The 13,280-nt window shown below is 42.5% G+C and overlaps 1 protein-coding gene across 2 annotated transcripts in view; it reads right to left on the reverse strand.

Moving 5' to 3' along the window:
* Positions 1–2,448: 2,448 nt before the first annotated feature.
* LOC147153391 (uncharacterized) overlaps positions 2,449–13,280 on the reverse strand; it is a 66,003-nt gene continuing 55,171 nt past the window's right edge. Inside the window, exons 3-4 of one of the 2 annotated variants that reach the window (XR_015086609.1) lie at positions 4,614–4,669; positions 2,449–4,493 (exon numbers count right to left, since the gene is read on the reverse strand). Coding sequence is in view for 1 of the 2 variants with exons in the window: in XM_086029147.1 (XP_085885273.1) it covers positions 4,313–4,501; positions 4,614–4,669 (245 nt within the window). In the remaining variant the exon portion in view is untranslated. Of the gene's footprint in view, positions 4,502–4,613; positions 4,670–13,280 lie in introns of both variants that reach the window. The other variant, XM_086029147.1, reaches the window with a different exon arrangement.

The following is a 13,280-nucleotide window of genomic DNA, read 5'->3' on the forward strand; positions in this document are numbered from 1 at the left end:
CTAACCCTAATTCAAACCCCTAGTTTTAAAACCTACTTCTAAACCCAAACCCTAGTTAGAAACCCTACTTCCAAACCCTCACCCTAGTTTGTACCCAGGTCAAGGGTGTAGGCCCGCGGCCGGACCGGCAAAAAAGGGTCAAGTGCCGAGCTCTGGTCATCAGCCCTCGCAAGATGATGATGGAAATAAATGCCATTAGTTCTTGGAGTGTCATGAAACAATGCACGTCCTCAGTTTCCCGTGAATGTCGATTAGTCCATTCTTGGATGACGTTAAGCATTTTCAGTGTTGTGGAAACAGAGGAAGCTCTGAAGGCGACCCCCAACACGTCTCCTGGCCTCAGCAGTTGGCTTGCCATCGGCGGCGTAGGCTTCGATTCAGGTGAAATGGAGGCATCACCACCGGCCCTTGATGCCACACTGTGCTATCTTTTGCGGTCTCTGTCCGGTCAGTCTCCAACTGAGCTCTCTTCTCCGGTAGAGGAGCAGTCTCCTCATCTGCAGTGTGAACAAATTCAAACTAAAAGTACACAACTCAAAACAAAAGTAGCACACACAAAGCCACAGTCATTATCTTTTTACTGGGGCTGTCAATTTAGCGCGTTATTTTCGAAGTTAATCCAACCCCCTTTTGACGCCGTCAATTTTTTTGATCGCGTGATTAAGATTTCCATAGCAACCAGCAGCTGCATTGATAATGGCTGCTGGTCGCCATGATCTATACATGTATCTTGAAAAAAAAAAGCTTTAGAGTAGAGGAGGCATTACATCTGCTTCAAAATATCGACGATGAGGATGAATTGCTCGGCTGACACATGCGTGGCTGTGTTCCCCTTAGGGTTGGACACTGAAAACGAATCGAGTGGAATCGGTTCCATCATTCCGGTTGAACCGTTCAGATTTTAGAATGTCGGTGCTAAGTTTCGATTCCTAGTTAGCCGCGCGGAAGTGCTACTAACGAAGTACGACCGATTAAAAAAAAATGTGTGCGCGCATGGTAGCAATAGCACATTAGCTCGCCCCCACTCGCGCTCAGCTCTTTGGCTCGCTTCGTCCCGGCCGGCAAGCATGAGCGGCGACTTTGGGCGGGCCCTGGTCCTTCCCACAGATCTCCACAGTTGCGGCGGCCGCAGGACACCGCGGTGGCAGCAGTCGCCCTTCACACGGGGTCTGTGATCCTGCCCGGGCCGCCTAGCCATAGAATGACGCGATGCGGCTCATGATCGCCCAAAGTCCTAATCGGCCAAGTACGTCTAATTGTAACATTGAACCAACAAGTTCAACACACAAATGCACATATCCAGCTAATATTTAGCATATATCATACGTAGCTGCAGCATATACATAAATACTGTACCTACATACTGATACATCGTATGGTTACATAGACTCCTTGGATTAGATAGACTTTCTTGCTTGCCCTTAAAATGCAGCGTTGTATTTGTCATATATATTTTATTTCTAAAGCAGGACAAGGTTAGCCAATCAATTGGTGTTCAGTAGCATGCTTTTAGTAACAGCTGAAAGAAGCGCGTGCGTGTGTGTGTTTGAAAAGGGCTGAGGGGCTGTTCACGTGAGTTGAATCCAATGCTTGATTTTTCAATTGAAGGGAAAGTCAACACAAACATTTTTTTTTCAAGAATGTGTTCTATGCAGGCCCTCTAGTTCAATCAAGGCATTCTGGTTAATATTGTGTTTGTGGAATATGAGTTAAGTTGTAAAATCCATCAATTTTTTACCACATCAAGGGTCGGCCCTTTTATTACTTCTGTCGACAGAAAATAACATCACAGATACGCTGAGGGCTCAAATAACGGCGAATCGTGGCTCAGTTTCAGAAAACAGGTGAGCTGTGATTGGTCGTTACGTGAGCCCTGAGCAACTGTGATATCATTTTCAGTTGAAAGACGTGACAAAATGGTCGCCCCCAGTGATGACTAAAAACATGTGGATTATCTATTATTCCACAAACGCAATATTTATCAGAATGCCTTTTTTCAACTAGTGGGCTTGCATGGAGCATATTCTTAAAAAATAATATGTTTGGGTTGACTTCGCTTGAATAAAGTATTTGCATAAGAAAATCAATCCTCTTATTCATGTTAAGGGTATTAAAATTCAAGAAAATAATGGGACAGGAAAATCAAGGATTTTTTTTACAAGAAATAAAATATGCGATTGACTACGTGTTAACTATCAAAAAATGCGATTAACTATGATTACAAATTGTAATTGCTTGACAACACTACTTTTTACACATCACAGCAGAAGCCACAGTTGTTTTATCCAAATCTTCACTTCACAGGCCACGTTCATTCATATCTTTCAAGTAAAGTTGTCACGTCTATGATACAGCTCTGGTCTGGCAATTTCCTTTAGACTTCCTTTTATTGTCATCACACAAAAACATAGCAGTAAATTTGACAACAAAATTACATACAGCTCAGAATACAAAAAATAAACAAAACCCAAAATCAAAACTCGAAAAATAAAAAAAATAAAAATCCAGGATGAGTTGGGTCATGGTGGTGGATTGGGCAGGGGATTGAGATGTGGTTCGTGCAGGGGAAATCAATGTAGAGCAGTGAATTTGACAATATTTCCCAGTTACAAGGTTACCCTCCCTCACCCATAGGCTAAACTCGGGTCAAGAAATCCTGTAAAACCATTTCCTGGGGGTGTCCCTGCCTGCACCAGTGATTGCCTCATTTACATGCCTTTTCACACCTTCCTTCTGGGGTTAATATGCTTTCACATAACATGTCTTATCCCCAACCCACCCCTTTCTCCTGGGCCAAATGGCCCATCTCTGGTCCCTGATGTACATTAAAAAAAGCTGGGCCTCCTTGTCATCTGCATCCTTTGTGCAAAAATACAACTATTATTCTTGGGTAATGCTTGCTTTATGACATTTTTGATTAAACAACAAGAGCATTTCTACCCACATTGAACAGTGCACCAAAAATACATCCCTCGATTTGAATTAATTAGTGTCAGACTTGAAATAATTCTCGCAGTATCGAGAGGGTTCAATGCTTCTGTCTAGACATGAAATTAAATACTTGTCTGTCTTTAGTATTACCACTTTTAAGGCAGCCATTGAAGTTTCCCTAATCACAATGTGGCATGATAACGCACTGACTCTCATTGGGCTCTGCAGCTTCCAGGCAATGAAGCATTGTGATGGCGTTAAGTGAAGGGCTCCACTGCGCCACGCATGCGCATAATTGATCAAGGTTAGCAAACCAAGTAGAGGCAGCTAATGAATCAAGACAATGAGCTAGGGATTTAATTATGGCCACAAGAAGGGAATCGTTAGAGTGGCTCATCTGAAGGATGTGAACTCTCTACCCAGGTGTCTTTTAGGTCATGTGATAAGGACTTTTATCATAAAGGTCTAAGTAACATCATCAATTATGCTTCAAAGCCGACTATGTGGCTCATTGTGGGTTCCAGACTCTCTGCCTAGATCACTTGATTGCTAGACTGGATTTATTTAACTCAATAGAGTTGTAACTTGTTTCTGCCAAAAGGCCTAGCTTGGGTTGTTCCGATGAGCTGCTTAACTATTTAACTCATCCTGATCCCATTCAAGAAGTGTATTATGTACTTTTTTTTACCCGCTCCATTTGAACAGGCTTGTAATAGGTGGTTTTCATTGTTGGTTCCATTTATATAAATGATCATGACTTTCTTGGTTAGAGTAGAGGTTTGGCACAGCAACCACAAGGCATCGATATTCTCGAATAACAAAAAGTTATATATTTTTTTAAACAGTGTATCACCTAGGGAGAAATAAACACCGTGTACAATTAATTACACAATCTTATCTCCATCTTGTCAAACCTACATAGGCCATTCTTCTTATCATTTTAGAGTGTGCACATTCTGCCCAAGAGTGGTGAGGCAACTATGCGACCAATATGCATAACATTAGGTCACACTTCGGTGCCCCTAAAGCACAGGAAGTAAAAATAATGCTATGCATTTTCTACTCATACCAAAATCTTAAAACATGTTTGTATTATGAGGGACCACATCATAATACAAGGAATATGGAGTACATCTGAATTCAAGTCATGCAAGTGTAAATATCGTCACTGTCCTGTGAAAAACACAATTTTCAATTTTCTTATTTTTACGTGAATAGTGTTTTTGCGTTACAGACATCGCATTAATGTGAACATTATTTTTTTCTTTTCAAAAATTGGACAAAAGTGTTTTTCACAGGACAGCGACGACATAAAAACCAGATATGCGGCACAGATAAGATGTCCGTACTGTCTCACCAATGGTGCATATAATGTAATCAGTCAGTGGCAGAAGGTCGAGGGGGGGTGGTCCATGGGAGGAATTGGTCGAAGACCAGGGGGGGAGTTGATTCTCCTGACAGCATGGTGGAAGAAACTGGCTTGGAGCCTGTTGGTTGGAGACTGCAATTTTCTCCCCAAAGCAGCAGGCTGAAGAGGCTTTGGGATGGGTGGCTGGGGACACCTGTAGCACTGTTGATGGTTAGTGATGGCGCACTCTCCTGAAGTCTACAACAATCTCCTGCGTCTTCTCCACATTCAGGTGGAGATTGTTATCTTTGCACCACATGGCCAGCCTGCTTACCTTACTCATGTACATTGTCTCATGGGCGTTGATGAGACCCACCAGAGTTGTGACATCTGCAAACATAAAGGGAAAGTCAACCCAAACATATTTTTTCAGAATGTGTTCTACTGTATGCAGATCCACTAGTTGAAATACAGAATTCTGATTAATATTGTGTTTGTGGAATATGAGATAAGCAGCAAAATGCACCCGCTTTTATCCACCTCAGGGGGCGGACATTTTTTTCACCTCTGTCAACTGAAGATGACATCGAAGTTGCTTAGTTCTCAGATTACGACCAATCTCGACTCATGACCAATCATGGCTCAGCTTCAGAAAACAAGTGAGCCGTGATTGGTCGTTATCTGAGCCCTGAGCAACTTCGATGTCAGCGACAGAAGTGACAAAATAGCCACTCACCGAGCGAGCTAAAAATGGGTGGGTTTCTCATATTCCGCAAACGTAATATTAATCAGAATACCGTGTTTGGACTAGTGGGCCTGCATGGAACATATTCTGGAAAAAAAAATGTTTTCATAATAGTGCTTAATGTGTTGCTGCCGATTCAAACTGCTTGTGGTCTCCCCGCTAGCAAGTCTGGGGGCAGGTGGGGTCTTCTGTGATGGGGTGATGTTGTCTGCCTCAAAGTGGGCAAAAAAGTCATAAAGCTGGTTCAGCAGCAGAGAGGAGGAGCTATTACAGGTTTAGCACAAAAGCAGTGATGATGAATTTTCCTTTGGAGAAACAAATCATTGTCCTGCAAATATATGCTAATTTATGGTAATCATCACCATCTGAGACATAATAACCTTCTCTGCAACAAGGTTCAAAGCTGATGTGTGTATCTGATTCTAAAACATCAACTGCAAATATTTAGCTTTTTTAAAATGTACTACAGTCAGTGGACCATAGCCAAGGACTTGGATTTTCTGATGGGGAACACTGCTGCTCCATGACATGTTGTAAACCCAGTCAACAACTAATACATGTATGGGAAGGCTCCAATCTGGTTCCTCTATGTAGAGTAAATGAAGAGGTTTGGGTGCAGTGATGTGCTTCATGAGTGGTTTGAACCTGATCCAGGTTTTGAAAGTAGGCTCAACATCTGCAAAGCAAGCTGTCCCTATACATGTGTTTAATGGTAGGGGTGGGCGATATGGGCAATTTTGTTTTTAAAAAATCAATCGTTTTCCTAAAAAAATCTAACGATAATTTGATGATATTCTGCACAAAGTACTGTAAATCTTCACCTCCTTCACAGAACAATTAGGGTTAGATCACCTTTATGACGAATAGATCTTGTTTATATTATTGCTTTACACATCTTCTGCAAAACATTCTTCAACGATATTCTACAGCAATATTTAACAATGAAGAACTTCAAATTATGTGCAAGTTAGGGGTGGTATATATAGTATAGTATAGGGTGTTTTCACTGATTTTTGTGAGTGTTTCTGACAATTTATTTAATCCAGTTTCTCCTTAATAAAATATATCAGTAAAGTTTGATGCCTAGTTTGCAAAGGTCTACCCCATTTCCAGCTACTACAGCAGTCAGAATGAAAAAACATATTTTATTGGATATAATGTATGACGAGTTGTGTCACATATCCCAGCAATATGTAATTTGTGAACGGTTCTTAACACAGATGGGAAGAGAAATACTTTTAGCGCTGTTGTTGCATATGCATTTGAAGTGAAAACAAATGCAGGCCCCGATCGACAGATACTTTCTGAAATGTTCCTACTAGGGATGCTCCGATCGATCGGGCGCCGATCATGATCGGCCGATTTTCGTGAAAAATTACGTGATCGGAATATTCGATCAAAGCCTTTTTTTGCCGATCAAAACATCTGATCACCCGCAGCTCATGCTTGGCTCCCGCGAGACAAAATGGCGAAAAGTTGATTTGTTTAATACGCGACGACGTCCCTCCGTCCAAAAGCATCACTTGCGCCGCCCTGCATGCAACGGCGCCCGCCCGCGCGAGCTACATTGACTCTAATTGAAACGCGCCGCCAGATAGGCTCCCTAATGCAGCCGCGCCTCCGCTGCGAGCAGTGGGGAGGGACGCAACACAAGGCTATGAAGCATGAGCTGCGGGTGATCGGATGTTTTAATCTGCAATAAAAGGCTTTGATCGAATATTCCGACCGCAGCAGTTGGTGTGAACATAGCATTGTCTGCTGTCTGTGTGGAGTTTGGAGTTTCCCCCCGAAAAAAAGCGGCCGTGACGCCATGGGAGAGTCTAACGGCAGATGTTTCAGAAATCATAAACCTTATTTAAAGCTCATTATCTGGCAAATTTCTTATTCACATTCTCTTACCAGCTGGGAGTATTTTGAGAGTGGATGGAATTGTTTACAATTGTTTAAGTGTCAACCAAGATAGCATTTAGCTGCTAGCACAACCACCGTCGGTCACTAGACTGACTGCCGATATGCAAACTTTTTTGATGGTCCGTTTCGTGTCCGCTTGAAGCAGGAGTGACTTCACTTTCACTCCCTCCCGCATACAAACACGGTAAACACACACGAGACAAGCGGCCCGTTGTGACATTTCACATACTGTGTGAAGTAGTTTATTGGCGGATGACACACGCAAGACAGGCTGGGCATTTTTTGTCAACCTTCAGTGAAATGGGCATCCATCGGTACTTGATACGGTTAGGGACGATTACAGGGACGGAAATCAGAAAGATCTATGTATGACATATGTATCTATGTATTATATTATGTAAAACTTACTTTATTCAAAAATAAACATCATATTGTCATTACAGAAACCATTATGTCACAACCGAAATCTTTCTGTATGTTTCGGCAGTGACTGTTTCGGTTTGATTTTTCCCTTCAAATTAAGGTAAAATATGAAATAGAATATTGTTAAAATCAGAAAGATCTATGCATGACATATGTATCTATGTATTATATTATTTAAAACTTACGTTATTCAAAAAGAAACATTATATTGTCACTACCGAAACCATTATGTCACTACCGAAACGTTTCGGTAGTGACCGTTTCCGTAGTGAAGTTTTATGATAGTTGTTGACAATACTCAACAATGCTAGGCACAATGTGGCTACCACAGACAGTTTTGAGCATGTGTACGGAGATAGAAAACAGTACATTTAGCATTAAAATAAAAAGTGCTCATTTTATTGCCGAAATGAGGTGTTCGGTAGTGATGGTCCTAAAAAGCACATGCTGATTTTCAGACTTTGGAGGGCACATAACTTAATAATGCTGTCAACTAATTACTCGCCATGTGACCAGTGATGAACATGAAGGTAATGTCTCTTACTGGTGAAATGTCTGGGGATGTGGCTAAAACCAAGCCCTGCCTACAGACAAATACTCTTTGCGTTTTGGTAGTGACATGAAAAGTTGGGACAGTTTTTTTTTTACATAAAAACTTCTAATTCTAAAAAAATATACAAAATCAATGTAAATCTTTAATCATACATTCAAAAGCAACCAAAATGTTCTATCAAAGTAAAGTATTTTTTAAATTGGTAAAAATCTTCTACATTTTTTTTTGCATGAATTGAAATTTAGGAGTTAGAGAATGGGAAAGCCACCTCCCAATAGGAAGTGACATATAAAAGATGACAAGCAGACCTCCATGGGTGGATGATGTAAATTTTGCAAGCGTGATCACAGATCACCCCTCCATGAGCCATCACCTTATTGTGGTGGGGGGGTTTGAGTAACCCCAGGAGCTAAGTTGTCTGGGGCTTTATGTCCCTGCCAGGGTCACCGATGGCAAACAGATCCTAGGTGAGGGACCAGACCAAGCATGGCTCAAAAGACCCCTATGATGATTAAAACTATTGGAAAACATTTTCCCTTGGCCGGACGTGGGTTACTGGTGCCTTCCTCTGGAGCCAGGCCTGGAGGTGCGGCTTGAAGGTGATCATCTGGTGGCCGGGCCTGCACCCATGGGGCCCAGCCAGGCTCAGCCCGAAAGGACAACATGGGTCCCCCTTCCCATGGACTCACCACCTGTGGGTGGGGCAAAAGGGGTCGGGTGCAAAGAGAGCTGGGCGGCGGCCAAAGGCAGGGACCTTGGCGGTCCGATCCCCAGCTGCAGAAGCTGGCTCTAGGGGCATGGCATGTCACCTCTCTGGCATGGAAAGAGCCTGAGCTGGTGTGTGAGGCAGAAAAGTTCCAACAAGATTTTGTCGAACTTGCTTCCACACACAGCTTGAGCTCTGGTACCAGTCCTTTCGAGAGGGTTTGGACTCCTTTCCACTCTGGGGTTGCCCATGGTGAGAGACCACGGCTTTGTATTGCCGCCCGGCTTAGCGCCTGTACATTGGGGTTCACTTTGGTGGACGAGAGGGTAGTCTCTCTCCGCCTTCCGGTGGGCTTACGGTTCCTGACTGTTGTTTGTTCTTAGGCACCAAATAGAAGTTCAGAGTACCCACCATTTTGGAGTCCTTGGACAGACTGCTGGAGAGTTCTCTTTCTGGGGATTCCATCGTTTTGCTGGGTGGCTTAAATTTTCACCTGGGAAATGACAGTGAGACCTGGAGGGGCGTGATTGAATGTATTAATCCGAGCGAAGTTCCGTTACTGGACTTCTGTGCTCATCACGGATCATCCATAATGAACACCATGTCCAAAAATAAGTGTGTCCATATGTGAACTTGGCAACAGGACACCCTTCAATGATCGACTTTGTGGTTATGTCATCGCATTGGCGGCTGCATGTTTTGGACACTCGGGCGCAACTGTCAACTGATCACCACCTGGTGGTGTGTTGTTAATAAATCGGATCAAAGAGAATTGTGATATTGAGAATGAAGTTCCAACAATAATAACGAGCCTTTTGGAACAGAGTAAGAAGAAAACGAGATTTTTAAGAATTCTTTATAATTATTTTTTAAATGCCAAAAGTATTTGGGAATTAAGTAAAATACGTGATGGTTGGGATAGACCTATGAGGAGTTTTGATGCACAAGATGGAAAGAATGGTTCCAGCTTACTTCACAACTAATGAAAATCTTCAATTGATTCAGTATAAATGAATGACAAGAATCTATTATAGTTGGGACAAAATTCATAAATTGGATTCATAAATTCATTCATTCCTCTCCCACTTGTTTGAAGTGCATCAAAAGTGACTGCCTTGTTCACTCTTATTCTCACTTCACATGGTTCGATATTGAGAGACGGCAACAAAAAGAAACGATTTGTATTTACATCAGAGCATTGTTTATTTCAAAATGTGATAAAAATAAAATAGCCCATGGGATGGAAACTGATATTTTCTTCATTAGTTTATAAGAAGATACTGTTACAAAATTGTGTATGTACACACACACACACACACACACACACACACGCACATATACACATGTATATATTAGGGCTGGGCAAATTGACGCGTTAATTTAGCGATAACTCACTAGTTTATTAATGTCCACAATAATTTTATCGCGCATGAACACCGTTCGTACTATTTTGTGTAATACATTGTGTAATGTTTCCCACACTACTACTACAAGAATACATACTGTATTATATACTCAATTATCCTATCACTTTTTATCACCAGATATATTTCTTTATACAATAAACTTCTAACACTATGTTTCATTATATAAACAGGTTTGGAAATTAAAGGATCCCACTTTAGAAAAATATACAGAGTAATTCATCCATCCATTATCGATACCGCTTATCCTCACAAGGGTCGCGGGGTGTACTGGAGCCTATCCCAGCAGTCTTTGGGAAGTAGGCGGGGGACACCCTGAATTGGTCGCCAGCCAATCGCAGGGCACACAGAGACAAACATCCGCACTCACAATCACACCTAGAGGCAATTTAGAGAGTCCAATCAACTTACCATGCATGTTTTTGGAATGTGGGAGGAAACCGGAGTACCCGGAGAAAACCCACGCAGGCACGAGGAGAACATGCAAGCTCCACACAGGGAGGCCGGGATCGAACCCACGACCTCTGAACTGTGAGGCGGACGTGCTAACCAGTCGACCACCATGCCGCCTACAAAGTAATTAGTTTAGAATAATGTCAAGCACTTTTAAGCACCTTTCAGAAATTCAGACCTGGAAAACATAACATTGAAATTCAGGCACCATTAGGAACCCTGTGTGTATAAATTAATGCAATTTAGTTTGACTTGTGAATTTGATTTTCTTGTTACAGGTATGTGACTGAACTATTGGGGGGAGAAAAGTATGTCTCATGCTCGGTGGCTCTGCTTGCGTTTTGCCATCTCTCTCGAGTGATGGATAGCTCAGGTGATGACCCTGCGTATGTGGCCAGGTTTAAATCTACGTTCAGAAAAGACCTGGAGACGAGATGTAACAAAGGCATAGATTACTGTTTCTAAGTGCTGATGAGAAAGGAGGGGCTTTACCTTAGCCAGCTGTCTAAGATGAAAGAAGCTGGACCTTACAACAGCGCTGATTTGCTGGTCCAATTTAAAATCACTGTCCAAGTTTGAGACTGTTGGCTTTAGATATGAAGCCAGGGAGCCCAGGTCAACAGGGTGGTATTAAGAATAGCCACTGGGACTGAATACCATAACTTCTGTTTTCTTTTTGGTGAAATGTAAGAAATTTAGTGACATCCGGGCTTTGATGTCCTCTAGATAGGATAAAAGTAGTCTTAAGGAAAAAGCGTCTTTTTTGCTCAGCGGGACATAGATTTGACAGTCATCCGCATAGCAGTGTAAGTAAATACCGTGTTTTTGAAGGATAAAAACCAAGGGGCAGCAATTACAACGAGAACAGCAAGGGCCCCAAAATAGTACCCTGTGGAACACTATACGATAGGGGTGCAGAGTGGGACTCAGAGGAACCTAGGCTAACAGAAAAAGTCCTGCCAGCCAAATAGGATCTAAACCACTCTAGAGCGCTTCCACTAATGCCAACTTTTTGCTGCAAACAAGCCAAAAGAATACCGTGGTCCACAATTTGGAATGCTGCACTCAAATCCAACAAAACAAGACATACATGGTCTCCAGTGTCATTTGCCAGGAGGATGTCGTTAAAAACATGTAACAGGGCTAACTCTGTGCAATGCATCATCTTGATTCGTAAAACTCCACGGCATTATGTTCAACCAAGAAATATTTTAACTGTGAGTGCACCACGTTTCCAACATTTTAGACATAAAAGGCAGCTTGAGAATGGGTCTAAAATTTGACAGCACACTTTGATCAAGGCCAGGTTTCTCAAGCAGGGGTTGCACTACAGCATGTTTAAAGTATTGGGGGACTACACCAGAAGACAGGCTGCTGTTGATAATGGCCAAAACCGATTCACCAATACCCGGGAGAATCTCTTCAAAGAAGTGAGGAGGAACAGAGCCATAAGGGGAGCCAGATGGTTTAATAAGGCAAACCACATTCTCCAAAAATGCTCAGGAAACCGCCTCAAAGGAATCCAACTCTGCTGAACAAGGAACATGGACGGAGCGGTCAAATGTGGCGTTTGAAATGAGAGCCCTAGCTGTAGCAACCTTGTCAATGAAAAACTACAAGAATCTATCGCACATTTCAGGGGACGAGTCCGTGCAAATCGGCTGACGGGGCTTCAGTTCAGAGTCAATTGTTTTAAATAGAGCACGTGAATCATGGCGATTTGCCTGAATGAGATTTGACAAGTGTTCCCTCTTGTACTCCTTCACCTTTCTTTGGTAACGACGGCAGCAGTCCTTTGGGATTTGATAAGAGACCTGCAGCCTGTCTCTTTTTCACCTGCGATCAGCTCTGCGGCATTCCTGTTTAGCTGCACGAATACTCTCATTAAACCATGGCTCCGGTCTAACTTTTGGCCTCCTATTTTTTAATGGAGCCACAGAATCCAAAATTCTGTGTTTGAAGAGGGAAAACAAAGCCGATCAAAGGCCTCAGAGAACCAACTAGCAGTGAGGTGGTTAAAAACCCGACGCCTGCGGTGGCTAGCAGTAGCTCTGACAGCACTGGAAAACATTACATCAAAGAGCACAGTCAGATGATCAGAAAGCACATGTCCATACTTTCAAATTTGAGACCGATATGCCAAAAGTAAGGAAAAGGTCCAAAGTGTGTCCTTGTTTGTGAGAAGAGCCAGACACACACTGCACCAAAGTGAAAGAGTCAATGAGCCTTATAAAGTCCTTTGCCAGTGGTTTTTCAGGACAGCACGCATGAATATTAAAGTACCCCATAAACAGGATGCGATATATAGCAGCATGATTTCGGCAAGTCAAGTCAAATTTATATATATAGCCCTTAATCACAGGAAAGTCTCAAAGGGCTTCACATATGCACCAGATCATATACACGATATCCGCTGATCTTAACACCCAGGAGGGCAAGGAAAAACTAAAAAAAAAAACATCTGGGGAAAAGTGAGAAACCAAGAAGATTTGAAAAGTAATTCAGAAACTCCTTGTTGTATTGGGGAGGATGGTATATGGCAGCGCAGAGCACAGCGCAGTGCCCTCAAAGCTGGTGAAAAATGTGGCGAATATACACTGTGTGCATTTAAAATTGTGTTTAAAAACAGTCGCCGTTGATCCACCACGACCTGAAGTTCTCGGTGCGTCCAAGTAAGAACATGCAGGCGGTAATACTTCAAGCATCGTACTACTCTCACCAGCGCAAGTCCAAGTCTCCATCAGGCAAATGAAATCCAAGCCATTGGAAAGAAATAACTCCCTCAG

This window comes from Filicampus tigris, chromosome 1 (assembly GCF_054856515.1).
Source record: "Filicampus tigris isolate MCC_2025a chromosome 1, RoL_Ftig_1.0, whole genome shotgun sequence".
Classification (NCBI taxonomy): Eukaryota; Metazoa; Chordata; class Actinopteri; order Syngnathiformes; family Syngnathidae; genus Filicampus; species Filicampus tigris.